The 23,197-nt window shown below is 43.9% G+C and overlaps 1 protein-coding gene across 1 annotated transcript in view; it reads right to left on the bottom strand.

The window, feature by feature from the left end:
* Window positions 1-12,679: 12,679 nt before the first annotated feature.
* Window positions 12,680-23,197, bottom strand: part of LOC128693315 (protein masquerade) — a 68,369-nt gene continuing 57,851 nt past the window's right edge. The window contains exons 3-5 of the mRNA XM_053782932.2: window positions 15,518-15,920; window positions 14,340-14,486; window positions 12,680-13,122 (exon numbers count right to left, since the gene is read on the bottom strand). Coding sequence (XP_053638907.1) covers window positions 12,851-13,122; window positions 14,340-14,486; window positions 15,518-15,920 — 822 coding nt within the window. The 3' untranslated portion in view covers window positions 12,680-12,850. The remainder of the gene's footprint in view (window positions 13,123-14,339; window positions 14,487-15,517; window positions 15,921-23,197) is intronic.

Here is a 23,197-nt window from a genome sequence, read left to right as displayed (position 1 = left end):
GCCTAGTCTCTTATCCCTCTACACCCACTTATCCAGCCCACCCACTCACTCACACTCTCTCACACTCTCACATACTCTCACTCACACTCTTACTCTCTCTCATACTCTAACTCATATCTACACACTCTCACTCATTCGATCACACATGCAGAAAGTCACAATGGCGGTCTTGTGCAATGATGGTTGTATATTTACGGTTTTAGATGGTTGTATATATTTACTGTTTTTGTGGTGGTTTTGGTAGTGTCCCTAGGAGAGTCTGGGCTGGCAGTAAGGCTGGGGGCTGGGTCTGGGTCAGCACTGGGGCTGGGGGCTGGGGCTGGGTCTGGGTCAGCGGCTGGGCCTGGGCCTGGGCCAGCACCAGCACTGTGGGTAATAGTGCTATGGCTGGGGGAGCCTGGGCCAGCACCAGCACTGTGGGTATTAGTGCTATGACTGGGGGAGCCTGGGCCAGCACCAGCACTGTGGGTATTAGTGCTATGACTGGGGGAGCCTGGGCCAGCACCAGCACTGTGGGTATTAGTGCTATGACTGGGGGAGCCTGGGCCAGCACCAGCACTGTGGGTATTAGTGCTATGACTGGGGGAGCCTGGGCCAGCACCAGCACTGTGGGTATTAGTGCTATGACTGGGGGAGCCTGGGCCAGCACCAGCACTGTGGGTATTAGTGCTATGACTGGGGGAGCCTGGGCCAGCACCAGCACTGTGGGTATTAGTGCTATGACTGGGGGAGCCTGGGCCAGCACCAGCACTGTGGGTATTAGTGCTATGACTGGGGGAGCCTGGGCGAGCACCAGCACTGTGGGTATTAGTGCTATGACTGGGGGATGGGTCTAGCTTAGCACCAAGTGGGTGACTAGATAGTTTCGAGTCATCTGTTGTGGTATGGACATTCTGCATTTTTTGATACACTATCTCTTGCTCCCATGTTTTATATATTTTTGGTAGACTATCCAAGAGGTCATCCTTGTTTTCTTGATTATTTTTATCATTTATTACTCTCCTTAGTACCTTTCTGATACCTGCCCAAAGTTCTACATCTTTATTGCACAACCAGAAGCACCTTGCTAGTTCGAGGTCATTTTTTGAGGCTGTATTTAGTCTAGTACAAGAGATATGGTGTTTGGAAGAGCATAGGTTGCATGTGATTCTGGATTTCCTTCCAAGGATTTTTTTACATGTCCCACAGATATGCTGTGCTGACATCCTGTCTGTATCCTACTACACTCATGCGCGTCTCAGACAACACAAACGAGAGGCAGTAGTGCACTTCCTTTCATGCTGCTGGGTAAAACCACGGAACAAGATTATAAATGAAAACCAGCATGGGTTCATGGAAGGCAAATCTTGTATCACAAACCTCCTGGAGTTTTATGACAAGGTAACAGAAGTAAGACACGAGAGAGAGGGTTGGGTAGATTGCGTTTTCCTAGACTGCAGGAAGGCCTTTGACACAGTTCCCCACAAGAGATTAGTGCAGAAGCTGGAGGATCAGGCACACGTAAAAGGAAGGGCACTGCAATGGATAAGGGAATACCTGACAGGGAGGCAGCAACGAGTCATGGTACGTGAAGAGGTATCACAGTGGGCGCCTGTTACGAGCGGGGTCCCACAGGGGTCAGTTCTAGGACCAGTGCTATTTTTGATATATGTGAACGACATGATGGAAGGAATAGACTCTGAAGTGTCCCTGTTCGCAGATGACGTGAAGTTGATGAGAAGAATTAAATCGGACGAGGATGAGGCAGGACTGCAAAGAGACCTGGAGAGGCTGGACATGTGGTCCAGTAACTGGCTCCTCGAATTCAATCCAGCCAAATGCAAAGTCATGAAGATTGGGGAGGGGCAAAGAAGACCGCAGACAGAGTATAGGCTAGGTGGACAAAGACTACAGACCTCACTCAGGGAGAAAGACCTTGGGGTGACCATAACACCGAGCACGTCACCGGAGGCACACATCAACCAAATAACTGCTGCAGCATACGGGCGCCTGGCAAACCTGAGAATAGCGTTCCGATACCTTAATAAGGAATCGTTCAAGACACTGTACACTGTGTATGTTAGGCCCATACTGGAGTATGCAGCACCAGTCTGGAACCCACACCTGGTCAAGCACGTCAAGAAGTTAGAGAAAGTACAAAGGTTTGCAACAGGGCTAGTCCCAGAGCTCAGGGCAATGTCGTACGAGGAAAGGTTGAGGGAAATCGGACTGACGACACTGGACTACAGAAGGGTCAGGGGAGACATGATAACGACATACAAGATACTGCGGGGAATAGACAAGGTGGACAGAGATAGGATGTTCCAGAGAGGGGACACAGAAACAAGGGGTCACAACTGGAAGCTGAAGACTCAAACGAGTCACAGGGACGCTAGGAAGCATTTCTTCAGTCATAGAGTCGTCAGGAAGTGGAATAGCCTAGCAAGTGAAGTAGTGGAGGCAGGAACCATACATAGTTTTAAGAAGAGGTATGACAAAACTCAGGAAGCAGAGAGGGAGAGGACCTAGTAGCGATCAGTGAAGAGGCGGGGCCAGGAGCTGAGTCTCGACCCCTGCAACCACAATTAGGTGAGTACAATTAGGTGAGTACACACACACACACATACACACACACATACACACACACACACACACACACACACACACACACACACACACACACACACACACACACACACACACACACACACACACACACGTTCACTGTATTCTCAATATAAGTAAATGATTGAACTGAACTTGATCTTATTTCTCTTTTTTTTTGTAGATAACGAACAATTAATGAGTCGTATTAGAAGAGAGAATTATAGGGATAAACCAGAAGAACGCTTCCATGGTTTGCTAGTATAGTCAAAGAAGTGGCTTCTCGAATTCAACCTCAGTCATTGTCAGGTAAGACAAAAAACTGAAAGCAAGAGTATACCTATGGCAAGGCATAGAAGAGGAAAGCAATTTCAAATATCGGAAAAAGAAAAAAAAACTTGAAGTGTTGGCCCTCTTACCAGAGGTATACATTAACTACATCACATCGGCAGCATTAACACAGCTGGCAAATGTTCGTACCTGCAGTCGGGAACCTGAACACAGAAACGTTAAGAACACTTTATACGAAATACGTCAAATTCATCTTATGTTACAGCAGCTTGGCGTCCACACCTGCTCAAGAGTTTACGGAAGTTCAGAAAGATCCAGAGATTCGCAACCGGACCAGTTCTGGAACTTAGGAGGATGTTATGAAGAGAGTTAAAGGAAGTAAACCTAACAACCTCGAATGAGAGAAGACTCAGGGTAGGTATGATCCTAAATATAAAATAATCAGGGCGTACAGTGAAAGATTTTGAAGTTTGGAGTAATGGGGAAGCAGAGGAGACACAGACGGAATCTCAATAAACTAAAATGAATTACAGGAGTTTTAAGAAATATTTCTTCGGTTTTAGGATTGTAAAACAGTAGAATATACACAAGAGAATATTGTGAAAATTATACGCGCAGTTCCAATAGTAAATCTGATGGAGAATAAGACGACAGAGTCAACGTCTGAAGATTGTAGAGTCAAAGGCGGCGGAGCTGGAGGTTAACACTTGACACTAGAACTGACAACGCGGTGACAACACAATTTCAAAGATCTTTTAAATTTTATAGAGTCTTCTTTTATTATTTACCCCTTTAACAAAGGTCAACATTCTTCTGAAAATTATTTTACTGATGAGAGGCGAACTTCCTTGATAATATTGAGGTATATTATCAGCATACAGTATAAAAAGCTGTGTGATAACCTAGATAATTCTGAGGAAGCGATAGGTTGTCAGCACACAGGTTGTCAGCACACAGGTTGTCAGCACACAGGTTGTCAGCACACAGGTTGTCAGCACACAGGTTGTCAGCACACAGGTTGTCAGCACACAGGTTGTCAGCACACAGGTTGTCAGCACACAGGTTGTCAGCACACAGGTTGTCAGCACACAGGTTGTCAGCACACAGGTTGTCAGCACATAGTATACATAGTTGTGTGATAACCTTAACAACTTTGAGAAAGACAGGTTATCATCATGCAGCATAAACTGTGTGATAACCTCCACGAAACCCTCTCCAGGTAAACTCCAGGTAAACGTGCCAATTAGAGGCCACCTTCCTCATCTGAGTTATAACTTTGACCGTCTGTTTGATATACTCTCACAATATATTTTCTGAGCAGTTCGTAATGACCGGTCACGTAGCCGCCCACGTCCTCCATCTCACTGGTAATTAAGGCAAATATTTTATCACTCTTATCTTAATTATTCAGTTGATAAACACATCTAATTCTGGAACATAATAAAGACGATAATAACGACGGTAACACAATTTATTAAGGCACAGTTTATACTATCTAATAAAAATAAATTACACCTCAAGACCAGACTTGTAAGGTATTAATCTGCAGAATTTCTGGCTTGAAATGATGCTGCCAAAATTAAACAGATAGTGGCGGTAATTTTTTATCACCCTCCCAAAGAGGTCTCAAATTTGGCCCGGCTGTGAACTAATAATAATAATAATAATAATAATAATAATAATAATAATAATAATAATAATAATAATAATAATAATAATAATTAACAGGCAACTACAATATCCTCTTTCAATAATAAAATCATTGAAAGATATAAACAAATCCTAGACTTAAATAATTACAAACAACTAATTAATGAACTAACCCGGATTGCGCAGTGGTTGGCCACTAAGCCAAACGTGACCCAATAGTATCTAACTGCTATCACACAATCAGACAATTATGCATCATTACCATAGAACTTACCACTTTCTGAACCAGGAAAATTGTCAAAGGAAAGACAGAACAGCATAGGACAGTTATGGAGATAAAATTGCGAGGATGATTGATGAGGCGGTTGAGCAGGTAAGTTGCCAGGATGATTGATGAGATGGTTGAGCAGGTAAGTTGCCAGGATGATTGATGAGATGGTTGAGCAGGTAAGTTGCCAGGATGATTGATGAGGTGGTTGAGCAGGTAAGTTGCCAGGATGATTGATGAGATGGTTGAGCAGGTAAGTTGCCAGGATGATTGATGAGATGGTTGAGCAGGTAAGTTGCCAGGGTGATTGATGAGATGGTTGAGCAGGTAAGTTGCCAGGGTGATTGATGAGATGGTTGAGCAGGTAAGTTGCCAGGGTGATTGATGAGATGGTTGAGCAGGTAAGTTGCCAGGATGATTGATGAGATGGTTGAGCAGGTAAGTTGCCAGGATGATTGATGAGATGGTTGAGCAGGTAAGTTGCCAGGATGATTGATGAGATGGTTGAGCAGGTAAGTTGCCAGGATGATTGATGAGATGGTTGAGCAGGTAAGTTGCCAGGATGATTGATGAGATGGTTGAGCAGGTAAGTTGCCAGGATGATTGATGAGGTGGTTGAGCAGGTAAGTTGCCAGGATGATTGATGAGATGGTTGAGCAGGTAAGTTGCCAGGATGATTGATGAGGTGGTTGAGCAGGTAAGTTGCCAGGATGATTGATGAGATGGTTGAGCAGGTAAGTTGCCAGGATGATTGATGAGATGGTTGAGCAGGTAAGTTGCCAGGGTGATTGATGAGATGGTTGAGCAGGTAAGTTGCCAGGGTGATTGATGAGATGGTTGAGCAGGTAAGTTGCCAGGATGATTGATGAGATGGTTGAGCAGGTAAGTTGCCAGGATGATTGATGAGGTGGTTGAGCAGGTAAGTTGCCAGGATGATTGATGAGGCGGTTGAGCAGGTAAGTTGCCAGGATGATTGATGAGATGGTTGAGCAGGTAAGTTGCCAGGATGATTGATGAGGTGGTTGAGCAGGTAAGTTGCCAGGATGATTGATGAGGTGGTTGAGCAGGTAAGTTGCCAGGATGATTGATGAGGTGGTTGAGCAGGTAAGTTGCCAGGATGATTGATGAGATGGTTGAGCAGGTAAGTTGCCAGGATGATTGATGAGGTGGTTGAGCAGGTAAGTTGCCAGGATGATTGATGAGATGGTTGAGCAGGTAAGTTGCCAGGATGATTGATGAGATGGTTGAGCAGGTAAGTTGCCAGGGTGATTGATGAGGTGGTTGAGCAGGTAAGTTGCCAGGATGATTGATGAGATGGTTGAGCAGGTAAGTTGCCAGGATGATTGATGAGGTGGTTGAGCAGGTAAGTTGCCAGGATGATTGATGAGGTGGTTGAGCAGGTAAGTTGCCAGGATGATTGATGAGATGGTTGAGCAGGTAAGTTGCCAGGATGATTGATGAGGTGGTTGAGCAGGTAAGTTGCCAGGATGATTGATGAGATGGTTGAGCAGGTAAGTTGCCAGGATGATTGATGAGGTGGTTGAGCAGGTAAGTTGCCAGGATGATTGATGAGGTGGTTGAGCAGGTAAGTTGCCAGGATGATTGATGAGATGGTTGAGCAGGTAAGTTGCCAGGATGATTGATGAGGTGGTTGAGCAGGTAAGTTGCCAGGATGATTGATGAGGTGGTTGAGCAGGTAAGTTGCCAGGATGATTGATGAGATGGTTGAGCAGGTAAGTTGCCAGGATGATTGATGAGGTGGTTGAGCAGGTAAGTTGCCAGGATGATTGATGAGGTGGTTGAGCAGGTAAGTTGCCAGGATGATTGATGAGATGGTTGAGCAGGTAAGTTGCCAGGATGATTGATGAGGTGGTTGAGCAGGTAAGTTGCCAGGATGATTGATGAGATGGTTGAGCAGGTAAGTTGCCAGGATGATTGATGAGGTGGTTGAGCAGGTAAGTTGCCAGGATGATTGATGAGATGGTTGAGCAGGTAAGTTGCCAGGATGATTGATGAGGTGGTTGAGCAGGTAAGTTGCCAGGATGATTGATGAGGTGGTTGAGCAGGTAAGTTGCCAGGATGATTGATGAGGCGGTTGAGCAGGTAAGTTGCCAGGATGATTGATGAGGTGGTTGAGCAGGTAAGTTGCCAGGATGATTGATGAGATGGTTGAGCAGGTAAGTTGCCAGGATGATTGATGAGGTGGTTGAGCAGGTAAGAACTGCGCCGGTCAAAACAAGATATTTAATCTGTCTTTCTTTTAGCTACATTGTTCTCTATCAATTTACCTGACGTGCACGGATCAAAGAATATTTTTAGATATTTCACTGAACTTAACGTTGAGATGGGTTCCTCGTCACACACTATATTAAATTTATTTACCCGATCAGTTTATTTTTTGAGTCAAATAGTAGGGCTTCTGTTATTTTCTAAGTGGAGCGAAAGTTTATCTGTTACTGCCAGACAGTGCTTTCGCTGTATACTATGGATCTTTACCTGATACTAGGAGAGTACTGTCATTGCATATAATAAGAGTTTGCTCTAAACACTAATAGGCATGTCGTTTTCCATAGCACAAGAAAAACAGGGGGCCCAAGATACTCCCCTAGCAGAACTCCACGTCTGATCGGCCAGGGTTTTAATCATGTATTATTGACCTTGACCTGTTCTTCAGGTATGATTTACAGCAGTCTACAGAGCCAATGCCGATATTTTGTAGTTTCTTGCATAATATAGTTAACTGTATTACTGATGATCCTCTTTGTCACTTGTTCTCTCTAGGCTGGAGTATTGCTGTACACTGACAGCCCCTTTTATGGCAGGTGAAACTGCAGATCTGGAGACTATACAGATTATTTTTACTGCATGTATAAGTTCAGTCAAGCACAATAATTGTTGGGAGCGTTTGAAGTCCCTTGACCTATACTATTTGGAACAGACGAGAAAGATACATTATAATTTACACCTGGAAAATTCTAGAGGGACTGGGTCCAAATCTGCGCACAGAAATAACTTCTTAAACAGAAGAAGACTCGACAAATGGCGCAACATACCCTCAGTGAAAAGCAGGGGTGTAGTCAATACACTAAGAGAAAACAATAAGTGTCAGGGGTCCAAGACTATTCAACAGCCTCCCAGCTAGTATCACTGATAACTTGACTTTAGTCATTCGTAACACGGCTCTATTATTCATTGAACTCTCCTGTATCTTAGGCTTGAACAAAGTACCAAGTAAGTAAGCTTATTCAAGTACACACAATTACTTTGATTATCATAAAAGTCAGCCAGAGTGACTGAAATATTTCCACTGGGGTCCTTGGCAATGACAGTACAAGGACCCAGGTAATTTACACACATGTTACTATGTATCATAATTGTACTTATGTGTACCTGTACCTTACTTATTACTAAATATTATATATTTTTCCAGTGTCATTTCCTCAACAAGTATGTCTTAAAAATCGTTTTCTTTAGTAGCAAATAAAAGAAAACGCTACTAAGAAGTTCTATTTAGGAGTCCCTTTATTAAAACAACAGCATGTAAATTTTAGTCACATTACATACGTATCTGACTAAAATTGTTCGGATTTCTAACCCCGGAGAGTTAGCCACCCAGGATAACCCACGAAAGGTACTTCGTCATCGAGGACTGTCTCCCAGGATGCGACCCACACCAGTCAACTAACACCCAGGTATCTACTTGCTTGATTGATAGGTGAACGGGACAACAGGTGTAAGGAAATACGCCCGATGTTTCCACCCTTGCCGGGGATCGAACCACGGACAATCAGTGTGTGTGAGGCGAGAGCGTTGCCTACCAGACCACGGGACACAAAAAGTACAACAATAATAATAAACAAAATTAACTTAAGGAAACACGTCCTAATATTTTCACTGGGGTCCTTGTAATATCTTATTATTTAAACCTAAAAAGTTAAAATAGCCAAGTAACTCGACACCGTGAAAATCAGTCATAATGGAAGGAGATATACTAGGAATGAGGTAATAGACAAAACAAACCATGGAATCAGTTGATATGTAAGGCAGTAACTAGTGTGTTATAAATTATTGCTGTTGTAACTGAATTATTAATCAGTTACAACAGCAAAAAGTTATAACAGGTCAGTTACTGCCTGACATGTCAACTTCCTCCGTGGTTTGTCTTCACTTGCAGAATCCTCATTAGATTTAAGGGAAAACGCTAAACCGTAGGGGTCAAGCAGCACTTGGATGAACAGGAGGTATACCTGAAGGGTATTCCGAGAGTCCATACCCCCCGTGGCCCGGTCTGTGACCAGGCCTCGCGGTGGATCAGGGCCTGATCAACCAGGTTGTTACAACTGGCTGCACGTAAACCGACTTACGAACCACAGTGCCGGGTACATGCACTGGCTTTAGGGGCCTGTACACGTTTTGTATTGTCTCAGTGTACTTGTGGCGCTCCTGCTTCTCATTGGGGGATGTTGCACTGCCTGCCTAATCTTTTGCTTTCATAGGGAGTGATTTCTGTGTGTATTATTATTATTATTGTTATAAAAAATAAGCGCTAAATTTCCGTGTGTAGATCTGGGACTAGTCCCTCTAGGATTTTCCAATTGTATATTATGTATCTTTCTCGCCTGCGTTCCAAGGAGTACAGGTCAAGGGCTTTCAACCGTTCCAAAGAATTTAGGTGCTTTATGGTACTTATACGTGCAGTGAAAGCTTTCTGTATATTCCCTAGGTCTGCTATTTATCCTGCCTTGAAAGGGGCTGTTACTATACAGCAATATTCCTTTGATTAACGGCTCACTAAACGCTGAGTCATACTGGGACTTCAGTATATCACTCATTTCTTTGCTGTCATCACTAAGTGCCATATCGTTTAAGCAGGGAGCCAATACTGGATGTGATTTTTGCGCTAGATTTGGCAGGTAATGGGATGAATGTGAGATGTACACTGTAAGAAGTCTAATGTGATGTACAGTGTAAAGTGTATAATGTGAGGTAAACTATGGAAATATATAATGTGAAGTTAGTCTGTTACTAGTTGTGAAGTGTACAATGTGAGGGGTAGGAGCAGTGTATATTGTGAGGTGTACAAGGTGCAGTGTACATTGTGAGGTGTATGCGCAGTGTATATTGTGAGGTGTACAATGTGAAGTGCACAGTTTGAGGTGTACAATGAGGCATAGTGTGATGTGAAATGTGAGGTACACAATGAGATGTGGTGTTCAGTGTGCAGTGCACATCGAACAATGTACAATGTGAGGCGTACAATGTGCAGCGTACAATGAGGTGTGCAGTGTAAAATGTGCTGTGTACAATATGAGATGTACAATGTGCAGTGTACAATGTGAGGTGTACAATGTGAGCTGTACAATGTTCAGTGTACAGTGTTTCCTAGTAATGTATTTAGGGAGAAGCGGAAAACCCGTAGGGGTCATACAACGCCCGGGAATGGAGGCCATCCAGTTGGGTCCAAGGGAAGGATAACTCCTATTCCTTGGATCAAGAGCCACTCACTAGCATCAAGGAACCTCCCCTGAGGAGAGTAACAAGCATTGCGTGTTACTCTCCTCTCCAGGAAGCGCTAAACCCACAGAGGTCATCCAACAGAGCTTGGGGAATGGTTGGTACTAAGATCGGATACCAGGATGGAAAACTCCATTCCCTTGGATCAAAAGTCATTTAAAATTTAGCACGCACGCGAGCTGTGACTCGACCCCTGCAGCCACAAATAGGAGAGTACACACACACGAAAAAAAACACAGTACCTACATTTGCAACATTATTTAAACTGAGGTTTCAATCCTGCCAGTTAACACAAACAAATGTATTTGTAAAAATAGTTTATTTGTGACTTGAAACATAATTATGAGTAACTTTCACAAAAAAAAATAAACTTTAACGCTGTTGATATCCTTTACAAAATATTTCAGAAGCAAATGTAATGATGTTTTATGCGTCTCACGGGATATATACAGAGAGGTGCACATCTCTCAGCGTATATATGCCCAGTTGTCTTGAATCCATATTTTAGGGATTAAAGTATTCTTGTCTAGTAGTGAAGAAGTTATAACGACCCTCAGCATAGTCGATAGGCTTGAAACCCCAATTATCAGCCTACATATCCTGATACCTTTATTAAGGCGTTGTAACGCCTTAATAAAGGTATCAGGGGGCAAGTGATGCAGCAGTCACTAACGTGGAGGCTCCGGTAGACGTAGAGGGGGAAAGTGATTTGTGATGCAGCAGTTACTAAGGTGGAGGCTCCGGTAGACACTGACTGGGCAGTGATGCGTGATGCAGCAGTCACTAAGGTGGAGGCTCCGGTAGACACTGACGGGGCAATTGATGCGTGATGCAGCAGTCACTAAGGTGGAGGCTCCGGTAGACGTAGAGGGGGAAAGTGATTTGTGATGCAGCAGTTACTAAGGTGGAGGCTCCAGTAGACGTTGAGGGGGCAAGTGAAGTGTAACGCATCAGTCACTAAGGTGGAGGCTCCAGCAGACGTTGAGGAGGCAAGTGAAGTGTAACGCAGCAGTCACTAAGGTGGAGGCTCCGGTAGACGTTGAGGGGGCAGGTGAAGTGTAACGCAGCAGTCACTAAGGTGGAGGCTCCGGTAGACGTTGAGGGGGCAGGTGAAGTGTGATGCAGCAGTCACTAAGGTGGAGGCTCCGGTAGACGTTGAGGGGGCAGGTGAAGTGTGATGCAGCAGTCACTAAGGTGGAGGCTCCGGTAGACGTTGAGGGGGCAGGTGAAGTGTGATGCAGCAGTCACTAAGGTGGAGGCTCCGGTAGACGTTGAGGGGGCAAGTGAAGTGTAACGCAGCAGTCACTAAGGTGGAGGCTCCGGTAGACGTTGAGGGGGCAGGTGAAGTGTGATGCAGCAGTCACTAAGGTGGAGGCTCCGGTAGACGTTGAGGGGGCAAGTGAAGTGTAACGCAGCAGTCACTAAGGTGGAGGCTCCGGTAGACGTTGAGGGGGCAGGTGAAGTGTGATGCAGCAGTCACTAAGGTGGAGGCTCCGGTAGACGTTGAGGGGGCAGGTGAAGTGTGATGCAGCAGTCACTGAGGGTAAAGTCTCGGAAAGACGTAGGCACATCAACCGCCTTCGTTATGGTTTTCGCTCCACAATTATGTTGCCTCTTCAAACTTACCATACAAATTATTGTTCTATTGACAAAAAAAAAAAAACTAAATCCGTATAGGTCAATCAGTGCTAAAACAAATAATAAGACTAATAATAACTCAGTAAGGTATAAAGTTCCAGCCTTTATCAACGTTAACAAGCAAACGAAAACTTGGATTAAATAACATTATCACCCTACGTGAAAGAGAATAATTTATAGGCAATGTAAGAAGATTATTACAGTCAACATTACCATCAGATTTCACAATTTAAAACCAATAAATAAACTTAAGAACTTCAAAAATTCTAATTCAGTCGTAGGCAAAAAAATAAAATACGAAAAATCAACTTAAATATCCTTAAATATAAACAAGTAAATAATTAGGTACAATATATGTAACAATATAATACTTGAAGGGTAAACAAGTTGCTTGTGTAAACAAGTGATTAACAGACACACGCATTCCCAGAACCAGGAAACACTACACTACAATTATAATACATTTCTAGGGTATGCATGCATATATACAATATATATATATATATATATATATATATATATATATATATATATATATATATATATATATCTATATATAGTTATCCCTTATGTGATGGAGATGTCATAAAAGATCATTTCTCGTGTGTGTTGGATAGACCATCGTGAGAGATGGCAATTAACAGGTAACAGCAACTCCACCTGTGTTGGAACGGAACCTCTGAAGCTCCCGTAGCTGATGAACCCTTATTGGAAATACTTGAAAATATCCTCAGTGCCCTAGTGAAGTTTCCTAGCTCAAGCTGACAGATTTCAACACTATGTGTGAATACATCCTGTGTGATGGAATATAACAGGGAAACAGATATGCTTTTGTTTCCTCTTTCTATCATGTAAAATATGGTAGCAGCACATTGCTAATGTATTCAATTTTGTTTAAAAAATATATTAAACGGTTGAGTCTTTGTTGACAGCACCCGTTGTTTCTGTTGGAGTCCCTTTATCCGATCCTTTCTTCTTGTCTTCCTCCGTGTTCACCTTATCCACATCCTTCGGGGTTTTGCTGGTTGCTTCTGATGTTGTCTGGACTGCCTCGCGTGGCTGAGTCTTGCTTCCTTGTTCTACGACCTCTTCTTTTGTACCCACTTTCTCCTCCTTCTCCTCTTTGCTCTTCTTAGAGTTGCCACTCTTTATCGGCTCCTTTGAGTCATCGGAAGTAGCTGATGGAAATAAAAGATTTTTATCAGCATTCATTGGATAATCAATATTCTGCAAACGCCCAATAAAGGCAAGAGCATGGAGCGAAGAGGTGGGAAGATGAAGGTGATGGGGAAGCAGGGATTTTACAGTGGATATATACACAGAGATGTGCATCTTTGTGTACATACCACGAGAGTTCATTAGTTTACGGACTGATGTTCTTGAATATCAGTATACTGGTTAAGTGCAGTCTTACCGACACCCGTGCAGTCGTCTGGCTTCTAACTTAATACGTTAACATGGTGGAAGGGATATCTTATAAGGCTACATATAGTATGTAAATCTCAATAGATAGTGTCATGTAGACACTATCCAATATTCATATTACCACGTCCTAATATTAACATTTCCAAAAATTAATATTAAAATATTCTAATGCTCATTCTAACATCCATTCTAACTCGTCCTAACACCCAATATAATATTCGTCCAAATACATTCTATACACTAACAACCGTCTTGAATATTCAGACACCAATCCAATTCTAACACGTCCTACCACTTCCCTAACAATCATTTATCCTAACATCAGTCCCAAGACTTATCCTACATTACATCCCGACTCATCACATCATTACCCATGTTGGGTGAGGAAGTCTGAGTGGAACTCACACCTGGAAACACCAACTTTCTTATTACTGGGAACCGAGACAAATGCAAGTTGTCCACAAAGTCGCGCATCATAGGAACAACACTTATTTGCAAAGATTACTTAAATGAATTCAGTACATTATAAAGTAATTCCCTATGATGTGAGACTTTTTGGGTGTATATTCTCCAAGTTGTTTATGAAGGTACTTTTTCATTATAATTTATAGTTTGTTGGTGCCATCTGTCTTCCTAAAGCAGCGTCACTGTTTTAAGTCTAACTGACGAGGAGTTCTGGTCTGGGACCAGAGCAGTGAAATCAATTACAGGTGACCTACAAGAACATCCTTTGGCTTCCCGACTTCTTGTCCCTTGACTAATTTATATATGAAATTTTATGTAAGGCGTGACAAAGACTAGTATTTGACATAGGGACTCACACTGAACAGATTCTTAGGCTTTAACGATTAACATGTGAGAGAGGCTTGCAACACTTTGAATAAAGACTAGCACTTAAAAGAGGCATATAACTGACAGACTTGACAGATTTATGCTAGATACAGACTAACACTTAAGACACGAGACTTACGCTTGGGCTTGACACAGAGACGGCCACACTCTCCCACAAGGCAACACTTGCAGGAGTCTGGACACTGAATGTCATGTTTACATTGATCTTTACGACTCATGCACATGATCCCGAACGCCTTGGGTGTTTCACACAGTCCTGGCCTGTCTGTGGGAGAGCAGGAAGGTATGGGTGGAGTAACAGTAATGAGGGAAAAATATATTTCAGATAAGAAGAGCTGAGTTGGATGTGGAAGTAGAATGGTGGGAGGAAGAAGGAATAAAGTTAGGAAAACATCGAGGTAAAGAGGATAGTGTTGAGAGGTAGGGAGTAGATAAGGACGAAACAAATTAAGACAAATTTCATAAGCAGGTGGAGAGTCGGAAGAAGAGGAAGAGATAGAAGTTAAAGAATTTTTCAGGGAAAGAAGAAATTGGGAGACGAAGGAATATGAGATGGAGGGTGTGAGAGATGCGGCACAGGCAAGTGTTGGAGGGTGCAACAACAAATATTCATTAACAATTAGATGCAAACAGCATTATATGCTATCAAATTATAATTGATAAAAATAATATTTATATAAAACCAAAATTATGACTTATTTCCAGAGCAATTTGCATTCATTATCATGAAAGAAAGTGCATTATTTAATGTTTCATTTGGAAGTATGGTATTCTTGATTATATTAATCAATAAAGCACACACAGTGTGGGAAAACTGAACTTACAAAAATTTCATATAGTTTTTATATGCACTTTGTTTGAGTGAATTATTTCATCCATAATATTGTGATTTATTCTCTGGCAAGATTAATGACTCTGGTGTCACAGAATTTATCTTCCCTCGTGCACCTAGTCTGACACATTTGGTAATGCGCATTAATAGGTAAATTCAGGCTTTATAGGGAAAAATGGAAGCCATTTCAAGAAATACTGGTATCAGATCCACAATATCCACCATGCTCTTCCTCCCGACCACACTCATTCATATTGTTTCTTATATCTAAGTAGAACACAATGTGATCCATTGATTTTTTCAGTGATAAAGATCCGTAACACGGGTACACCAGCCGTTCTTTCCCACTATGTGGGGAGCATGTGGCTAGCACTAGCTTTAGTAGACTTTTCACACTAAGAAAAAAATGTCTACCCTTCCCTATGAGAGGTGTACTTCGGGGCAAATGTACCACTGTGACGTACCTGTCTTCCTCTGGGGTGTGATGCGGGCCTTTGTTGGTGCTGCTGTTGGTGCAGCCAGCCACCCGTTGACACCAACACGTCGTATCTCTTCTGTTGTCAGCTCCTCCCTCGCTGCTGCCTCCGTAACCTCCTTCGTCAACTCTTTAGCTGCCTCCGTCACTGTCTCCGCCACTGCCTGGGTAGTAGCTCCAGTGGCAGCAGTACGGGACTTTGGACGCCACAGTGAGGGTCTCTTGCGGCTTGAGGCTGCAGTGGTGGCGTTGATGGTAGTGGTGTCGGCGATAGTGGTGGTGTCGACGTTGGTAGTTGTGGTAGCAGGTGTGGTGGTGGTGCTGTTGACTCTTCCCTGGGTTCGACACCTCCTCCCTCGGCAGTTGTTTGGCGCAGTGTTGACTGCTGTCACCTGTAGGAGGGATAAACCAGTGATGCTCCTCACGACACTCCTTGTCGTTAACATAATAAAAATAAGATCTATAATTGTAATGCCATCAACAACTCTATACATACATATAATAACTTTAAATCAATCTACACACATATAATAACTTTAAACTACGTTATATATATATACAACCTCAACCACTCTACATATACATAACTTCAACCACTATACGTACACACAATAACCTCAACCACTGTATGTACACACAATAACCTCAACCACTATATGTACACATAACCTCAACTACTCTACATATACACAAAATAAATAATAGATATAAAAAAATCTTATTTTTAAGTTCAGAGGAAAAATCCTAGTTGAAGCTCATCACTGAAAACTGTCACTCCAGCCGACTGTTTTAATCCCCTAGACTGTCTCCATGTGAGTGTGCCACACCCCACTTAAGGCAGGATGTGGCGCAGCTTTCACCAAGCCTCAAGGTTACACCAAGGATGCCAAGAATTTGACAAACCATACATCGGTACCATAAAACTATGTACTTCCTCCATATATTGTACATTTATCTGCTGACCTGTTGCCTACGTTATTACACGTTATTATATGTTTGTTTCTCTTTGCTCATTTCCCTACTTTATTGCCAATAATATATATTAGGTATTCTACCAGTGAAAATGAATCATGCGCCTAAAAAAATAATTATTACCGAGCTGTGTCTAACATAGCACCACACTGAGCTGTGTCTAACACAGCATCACACTGAGCTGTGTCTAACACAGCATCACACTGACCTGTGTCTAACACAGCATCACACTGAGCTGTGTCTAACAGCATCACACTGAGCTGTGTCTAACACAGCATCACACTGAGCTGTGTCTAACAGCATCACACTGAGCTGTGTCTAACAGCATCACACTGAGCTGTGTCTAACACAGCATCACACTGAGCTGGGTCTAACACAGCATCACACTGAGCTGTGTCTAACACAGCATCACACTGAGCTGTGTCTAACACAGCATCACACTGAGCTGTGTCTAACGCAGCATCACACTGAGCTGTGTCTAACACAGCATCACACTGAGCTGGGTATAACACAGCATCACACTGAGCTGGGTATAACACAGCATCACACTGAGCTGGGTATAACACAGCATCACATTGAGCTGGGTATAACACAGCATCACACTGAGCTGTGTCTAACACAGCATCACACTGAGCTGGGTATAACACAGCATCACACTGAGCTGGGTATAACACAGCATCACACTGAGCTGTGTCTAACACAGCATCACACTGAGCTGGGTATAACACAGCATCACACTGACCTGGGAATAACACAGCATCACACTGAGCTGGGTATAACACAGCATCACACTGAGCTTGGTATAACACAGCATCACACTGAGCTGTGTCTAACACAGCATCACACTGAGCTGGGTATAACACAGCATCACACTGAGCTGTGTCTAACACAGCATCACACTGAGCTGGGTATAACACAGCATCACACTAAGCTGGGTATAACACGGCATCACACTGAACTAGGTATAACACAGCATCACACTGAGCTGTGTCTAACACAGCATCACACTGAGCTGTGTCTAACACAGCATCACACTGAGCTGTGTCTAACACAGCATCACACTGAGCTGTGTCTAACACAGCATCACACTGAGCTGTGTCTAACACAGCATCACACTGAGCTGTGTCTAACACAGCATCACACTGAGCTGTGTCTAACACAGCATCACACTGAGCTGTGTCTAACACAGCATCACAATGAGCTGTGTCTAACACAGCATCACACTGAGCTGTGTCTAACACAGCATCACACTGAGCTGGGTATAACACAGCATCACATTGAGCTGTGTCTAACACAGCATCACACTGAGCTGGGTATAACACAGCATTACACTGAGCTGTGTCTAACACAGCATCACACAGAGCTGTGTCTAACACAGCATCACACTGAGCTGGGTATAACACAGCATCACACTGAGCTGGGTCTAACACAGCATCACAATGAGCTGTGTCTAACACAGCATCACACTGAGCTGGGTATAACACAGCATCACACTGAGCTGTGTCTAACACAGCATCACACTGAGCTGGGTATAACACAGCATCACACTGAGCTGGGTATAACAGCATCACACTGAACTGTGTCTAACACAGCATCACACTGAGCTGTGTCTAACACAGCATCACGCTGAGCTGGGTATAATACAGCATCACACTGAGCTGGGCATAACACAGCATCACACTGAGCTGTGTCTAACACAGCATCACACTGAGGTGGGTATAACACAGCATCACACTGAGCTGTGTCTAACACAGCATCACACTGAGCTGGGTATAACACAGCATCACACTGAGCTGTGTCTAACACAGCATCACACTGAGCTGGGTATAACACAGCATCACATTGAGCTGGGTATAACACACCATCACACTGAGCTGTGTCTAACACAGCATCACACTGAGGTGGGTATAACACAGCATCACACTGAGCTTTAACACAGCATCACACTGAGCTTTAACACAGCATCACACTGAGCTGTGTCTAACACAGCATCACACTGATATGTGTTACACAGTAAGCATTATACTGAGGTGAGTAACACGGTAAGCATCATACTGAGGTGAGTGTAACACGGTAAGCATTATACTGAGGTGAGTAACACGGTAAGCATCATACTGAGGTGAGTGTAACACGGTAAGCATCATACTGAGGTGAGTAACACGGTAAGCATCATACTGAGGTGAGTGTAACACGGTAAGCATCATACTGAGGTGAGTGTAACACGGTAAGCATCATACTGAGGTGAGTGTAACACGGTAAGCATCATACTGAGGTGAGTGTAACACGGTAAGCATCATACTGAGGTGAGTGTAACACGGTAAGCATCATACTGAGGTGAGTGTAACACGGTAAGCATCATACTGAGGTGAGTAACACGGTAAGCATCATACTGAGGTGAGTAACACGGTAAGCATCATACTGAGGTGAGTGTAACACGGTAAGCATCATACTGAGGTGAGTAACACAGTAAGCATCATACTGAGGTGAGTAACACGGTAAGCATCATACTGAGGTGAGTGTAACACGGTAAGCATCATACTGAGGTGAGTAACACGGTAAGCATCATACTGAGGTGAGTAACACGGTAAGCATCATACTGAGGTGAGTGTAACACGGTAAGCATCATACTGAGGTGAGTAACACGGTAAGCATCATACTGAGGTGAGTGTAACACGGTAAGCATCATACTGAGGTGAGTAACACGGTAAGCATCATACTGAGGTGAGTGTAACACGGTAAGCATCATACTGAGGTGAGTGTAACACGGTAAGCATAGCATCAAGTCTAACATCATCAAAAGTTTACATCAACCGTATAATTTCACCGTAACCTACAAAAAGCAGCTTAAGAACTACCTTCAGGAACCTTAAGATTACATTAGGACAATATAAAGAATTTACGTTAAGCCCAAATATAAGTATGCGGCACCAGCATGGTACCCGCGCCTGATCAAGGACGTAGAAAGTAGAGGAGATGCAATGGTTAGCAACGAGGGTTGGTTTCTGAATTGAGACAGAGACTACGAGCTGAGACTTACGGAACTTTACTTGTCAAGGCTAGTGGAGTGGAGGACATACACAATACTCAGGGTATTATTTACGTTCTAACGCTAGATAAAGAGGTAGCAGGAGGCAAATATCATGTACAGTTTCAAAAGTAGGCATATGATCGGTCCGTGGAGGCCATTAATCAGTAAAAGTGGTCGATAAGAGTTAAGAGGCGTGAATAATAGCCGTGAATGGACCCCTGAAAAGACACAGTTTTTTAACTGCCTTAATGACATGCCATGTTTTATCTTGTTAAGAAATTAATGACATGGCATGTCTCATCTTAAGAAATCAATGTGCTTTATTAATATAAACAAACACTTTAATGTGCATAACAAGTGCGCATAACTTAGAAGATTTCACGTCCATGTGAATAACCTAATGGAAGATATCGCCTCTGCTAGGAAAATAACATGTTTTAATGACAAAACTTTATGAACATTGATAATTGTGTAATATCTTGTGAAATTTTGGTTAAAATTAGCAAGCAAGTGCTAAGCTTGAAAAACTTTAGAAATGCGTTCATCACTGACCATGAGAAGTAACATCTATATTACGTAAACAAGTATATACCAAAGGTCGTTTTTTTCTGTTGTAAGGAGAAAGTTAGTGCACGTCCTAGCCCGAGCCTGGAGAGTCAGCGAGGACGCGGAAGTAACTCCCTCTGGCTCGTACATACGTTACAGTGAGGTGTGAAGTGTTAACATGTTATACAAGAATTTCCCATTCTCTCCTCTGTGTCAGCACAACGTAGACCTGTGATAAACAGTGACATTAACTCAAGTGATCACTGGGGAAGGGAGAGCTGAGGTAATCAAGTGCTGATCTCTCCAGGGCTCAACGAGAGATGTAAAACATCCCTAACTTTCACTGGTCCCGGATAACAGGGGCGGACTCTTCTCTCTTGTACTCGTTCCACCCTATCCCCCATCCATCCATCTATATCTATCTCTAATTCTCCCCTCCTCTCTCTCTCTCCCCCTTTCTTACATATTCATCGAATTGGATTCACCCAACTGCAAGAGGATCGAATTCCATAACGTGGCTAGCGTCTCAAGCATTAATAAAATGATGTTACTGTAAGCACTCCAACCAATACTAACTTCTAATTTTCTCATATTTACTTCTGTATTCATGTGTTACGTTGGCATCTACTATGTAACCTAGTGTTCTTACTTGTTGCAACACCCTCACGCCTCAAGAAATTCCTCTCTTTATTCTTTCATCACATTTCAACATTTAGTTTCTTTTTTGAACTCTCTCGTCATGGACATATAGAAAGGACGATGCAGAGCAGGTGCCTGGCACAACAGAGCAGATGCCTGGCACAACAGAGCAGGACAAAAGCCAAGCTAGCCACTTTGGACTAGCACCCTCTTCCCTGTTAATTGATTAGACACCAGTGGCTTTTTCAGTCCAGTGCAGAGAAGAAGAGTTGAAAATCAGAATAAGTTTGAGGTAGTCAGTCCCTCAGCCTGAAGTCGATATGATCAGTCCATCAATCATGATACGATTGATAGATGGATTGATCACATCGACTCCAGGCTGAAAGACCGATTACCTCAAACTCCTTTCGATCTTCAACCATTCCTCTCTGCACTGGACTGATGAAGCCACTGGTTGGCGAAACTTTTCCACAATAAAGATACCCAAGTGATGCACAGGTGTCTAAGCTATCAACTTTTCGGTTCTCTGAAACATTTACGTACACGTTCTCACATATACAAGTTGAGGATGAGACACTAATCCTCGTCTCCTCCTTGTTTATCAATGTCATTACCCATTGAAATTACTCGTTAGAACTTGCTGGGACTATCAGCTCATGGCTGTGAATTTTAACGTTAGATATAATTGTTGGAAAATTAACTCTACTTGAGTGTGAGTGAACACAAACCGCAGGGGCAAAGAAAACTCTACACAGGGCGAAACTTAGTCATAAAAACTGGGTCTTAGCCAGTGTATTTTCTTCATTACTGCTTGGTTAATGGGGTTGAAATTCTATCGACTACACAAAGGTCACTAAGGTTGCTCGTAACCTGTTTACCACCAGTCAAGAATACTTCAATCAATAAAAATATAAATTAAAGTAAACTTTTACTGTATAAACACTGAGACATACAAATCTCTGTACATATTGCAATCACCTAAACGCCAGGTATGGAGTGGGTATTCTGCCACTGAGTGCAGGTATGGAGTGGGTATTCTGCCACTGAGTGCAGGTATGGAGTGGGTATCCTGCCACTGAGTGCAGGTATGGAGTGGGTATCCTGCCACTGAGTGCAGGTATGGAGTGGGTATCCTGCCACTGAGTGCAGGTATGGAGTGGGTACCCTGCCACTGAGTGCAGGTATGGAGTGGGTATCCTGCCACTGAGTGCAGGTATGGAGTGGGTACCCTGCCACTGAGTGCAGGTATGGAGTGGGTACCCTGCCACTGAGTGCAGGTATGGAGTGGGTACCCTGCCACTGAGTGCAGGTATGGAGTGGGTACCCTGCCACTGAGTGCAGGTATGGAGTGGGTACCCTGCCACTGAGTGCAGGTATGGAGTGGGTACCCTGCCACTGAGTGCAGGTATGGAGTGGGTACCCTGCCACTGAGTGCAGGTATGGAATGAATACCCTGCCACTGAGTGCAGGTATGGAGTGATTACCCTGCCACTGAGTGCAGGTATGGAGTGGGTACCCTGCCACTGAGTGCAGGTATGGAATGAATACCCTGCCACTGAGTGCAGGTATGGAGTGATTACCCTGCCACCGAGTGCAGATATGGAGTGGGTACCCTGCCACTGAGTGCAGGTATGGAGTGGGTACCCTGCCACTGAGTGCAGGTATGGAGTGGGTATCCTGCCACTGAGTGCAGGTATGGAGTGGGTACGCTGCCACCGAGTGCAGGTATGGAGTGGGTATCCTGCCACCGAGTGCAGGTATGGAGTGGGTATCCTGCCACTGAGTGCAGGTATGGAGTGGGTACGCTGCCACCGAGTGCAGGTATGGAGTGGGTATCCTGCCACTGAGTGCAGGTATGGAGTGGGTATCCTGCCACTGAGTGCAGGTATGGAGTGGGTATCCTCCCACTGAGTGCAGGTATGGAGTGGGTACCCTGCCACCGAGTGCAGGTATGGAGTGGGTATCCTGCCACTGAGTGCAGGTATGGAGTGGGTATCCTGCCACTGAGTTCAGGTATGGAGTGGGTATCCTGCCACTGAATTCAGGTATGGAGTGGGTATCCTGCCACTGAGTGCAGGTATGGAGTGGGTATCCTGCCACCGAGTGCAGGTATGGAGTGGGTATCCTGCCACTGAGTGCAGGTATGGAGTGGGTATCCTGCCACTGAGTGCAGGTATGGAGTGGATATCCTGCCACTGAGTGCAGGTATGGAGTGCGTATCCTGCCACTGAGTGCAGGTATGGAGTGGGTACCCTGCCACCGAGTGCAGGTATGGAGTGGGTATCCTGCCACTGAGTGCAGGTATGGAGTGGGTATCCTGCCACTGAGTGCAGGTATGGAGTGGGTATCCTGCCACTGAGTGCAGGTATGGAGTGGGTATCCTGCCACTGAGTGCAGGTATGGAGTGGGTACCCTGCCACCGAGTGCAGGTATGGAGTGGGTATCCTGCCACCGAGTGCAGGTATGGAGTGGGTATCCTGCCAC

The sequence above is a fragment of the Cherax quadricarinatus genome, chromosome 28 (genome assembly GCF_038502225.1).
Source record: "Cherax quadricarinatus isolate ZL_2023a chromosome 28, ASM3850222v1, whole genome shotgun sequence".
NCBI lineage: Eukaryota > Metazoa > Arthropoda > Malacostraca > Decapoda > Parastacidae > Cherax > Cherax quadricarinatus.
Note: the sequence above shows the minus strand (reverse complement) of the source record. Positions and strands in the feature narration are given on the sequence as shown.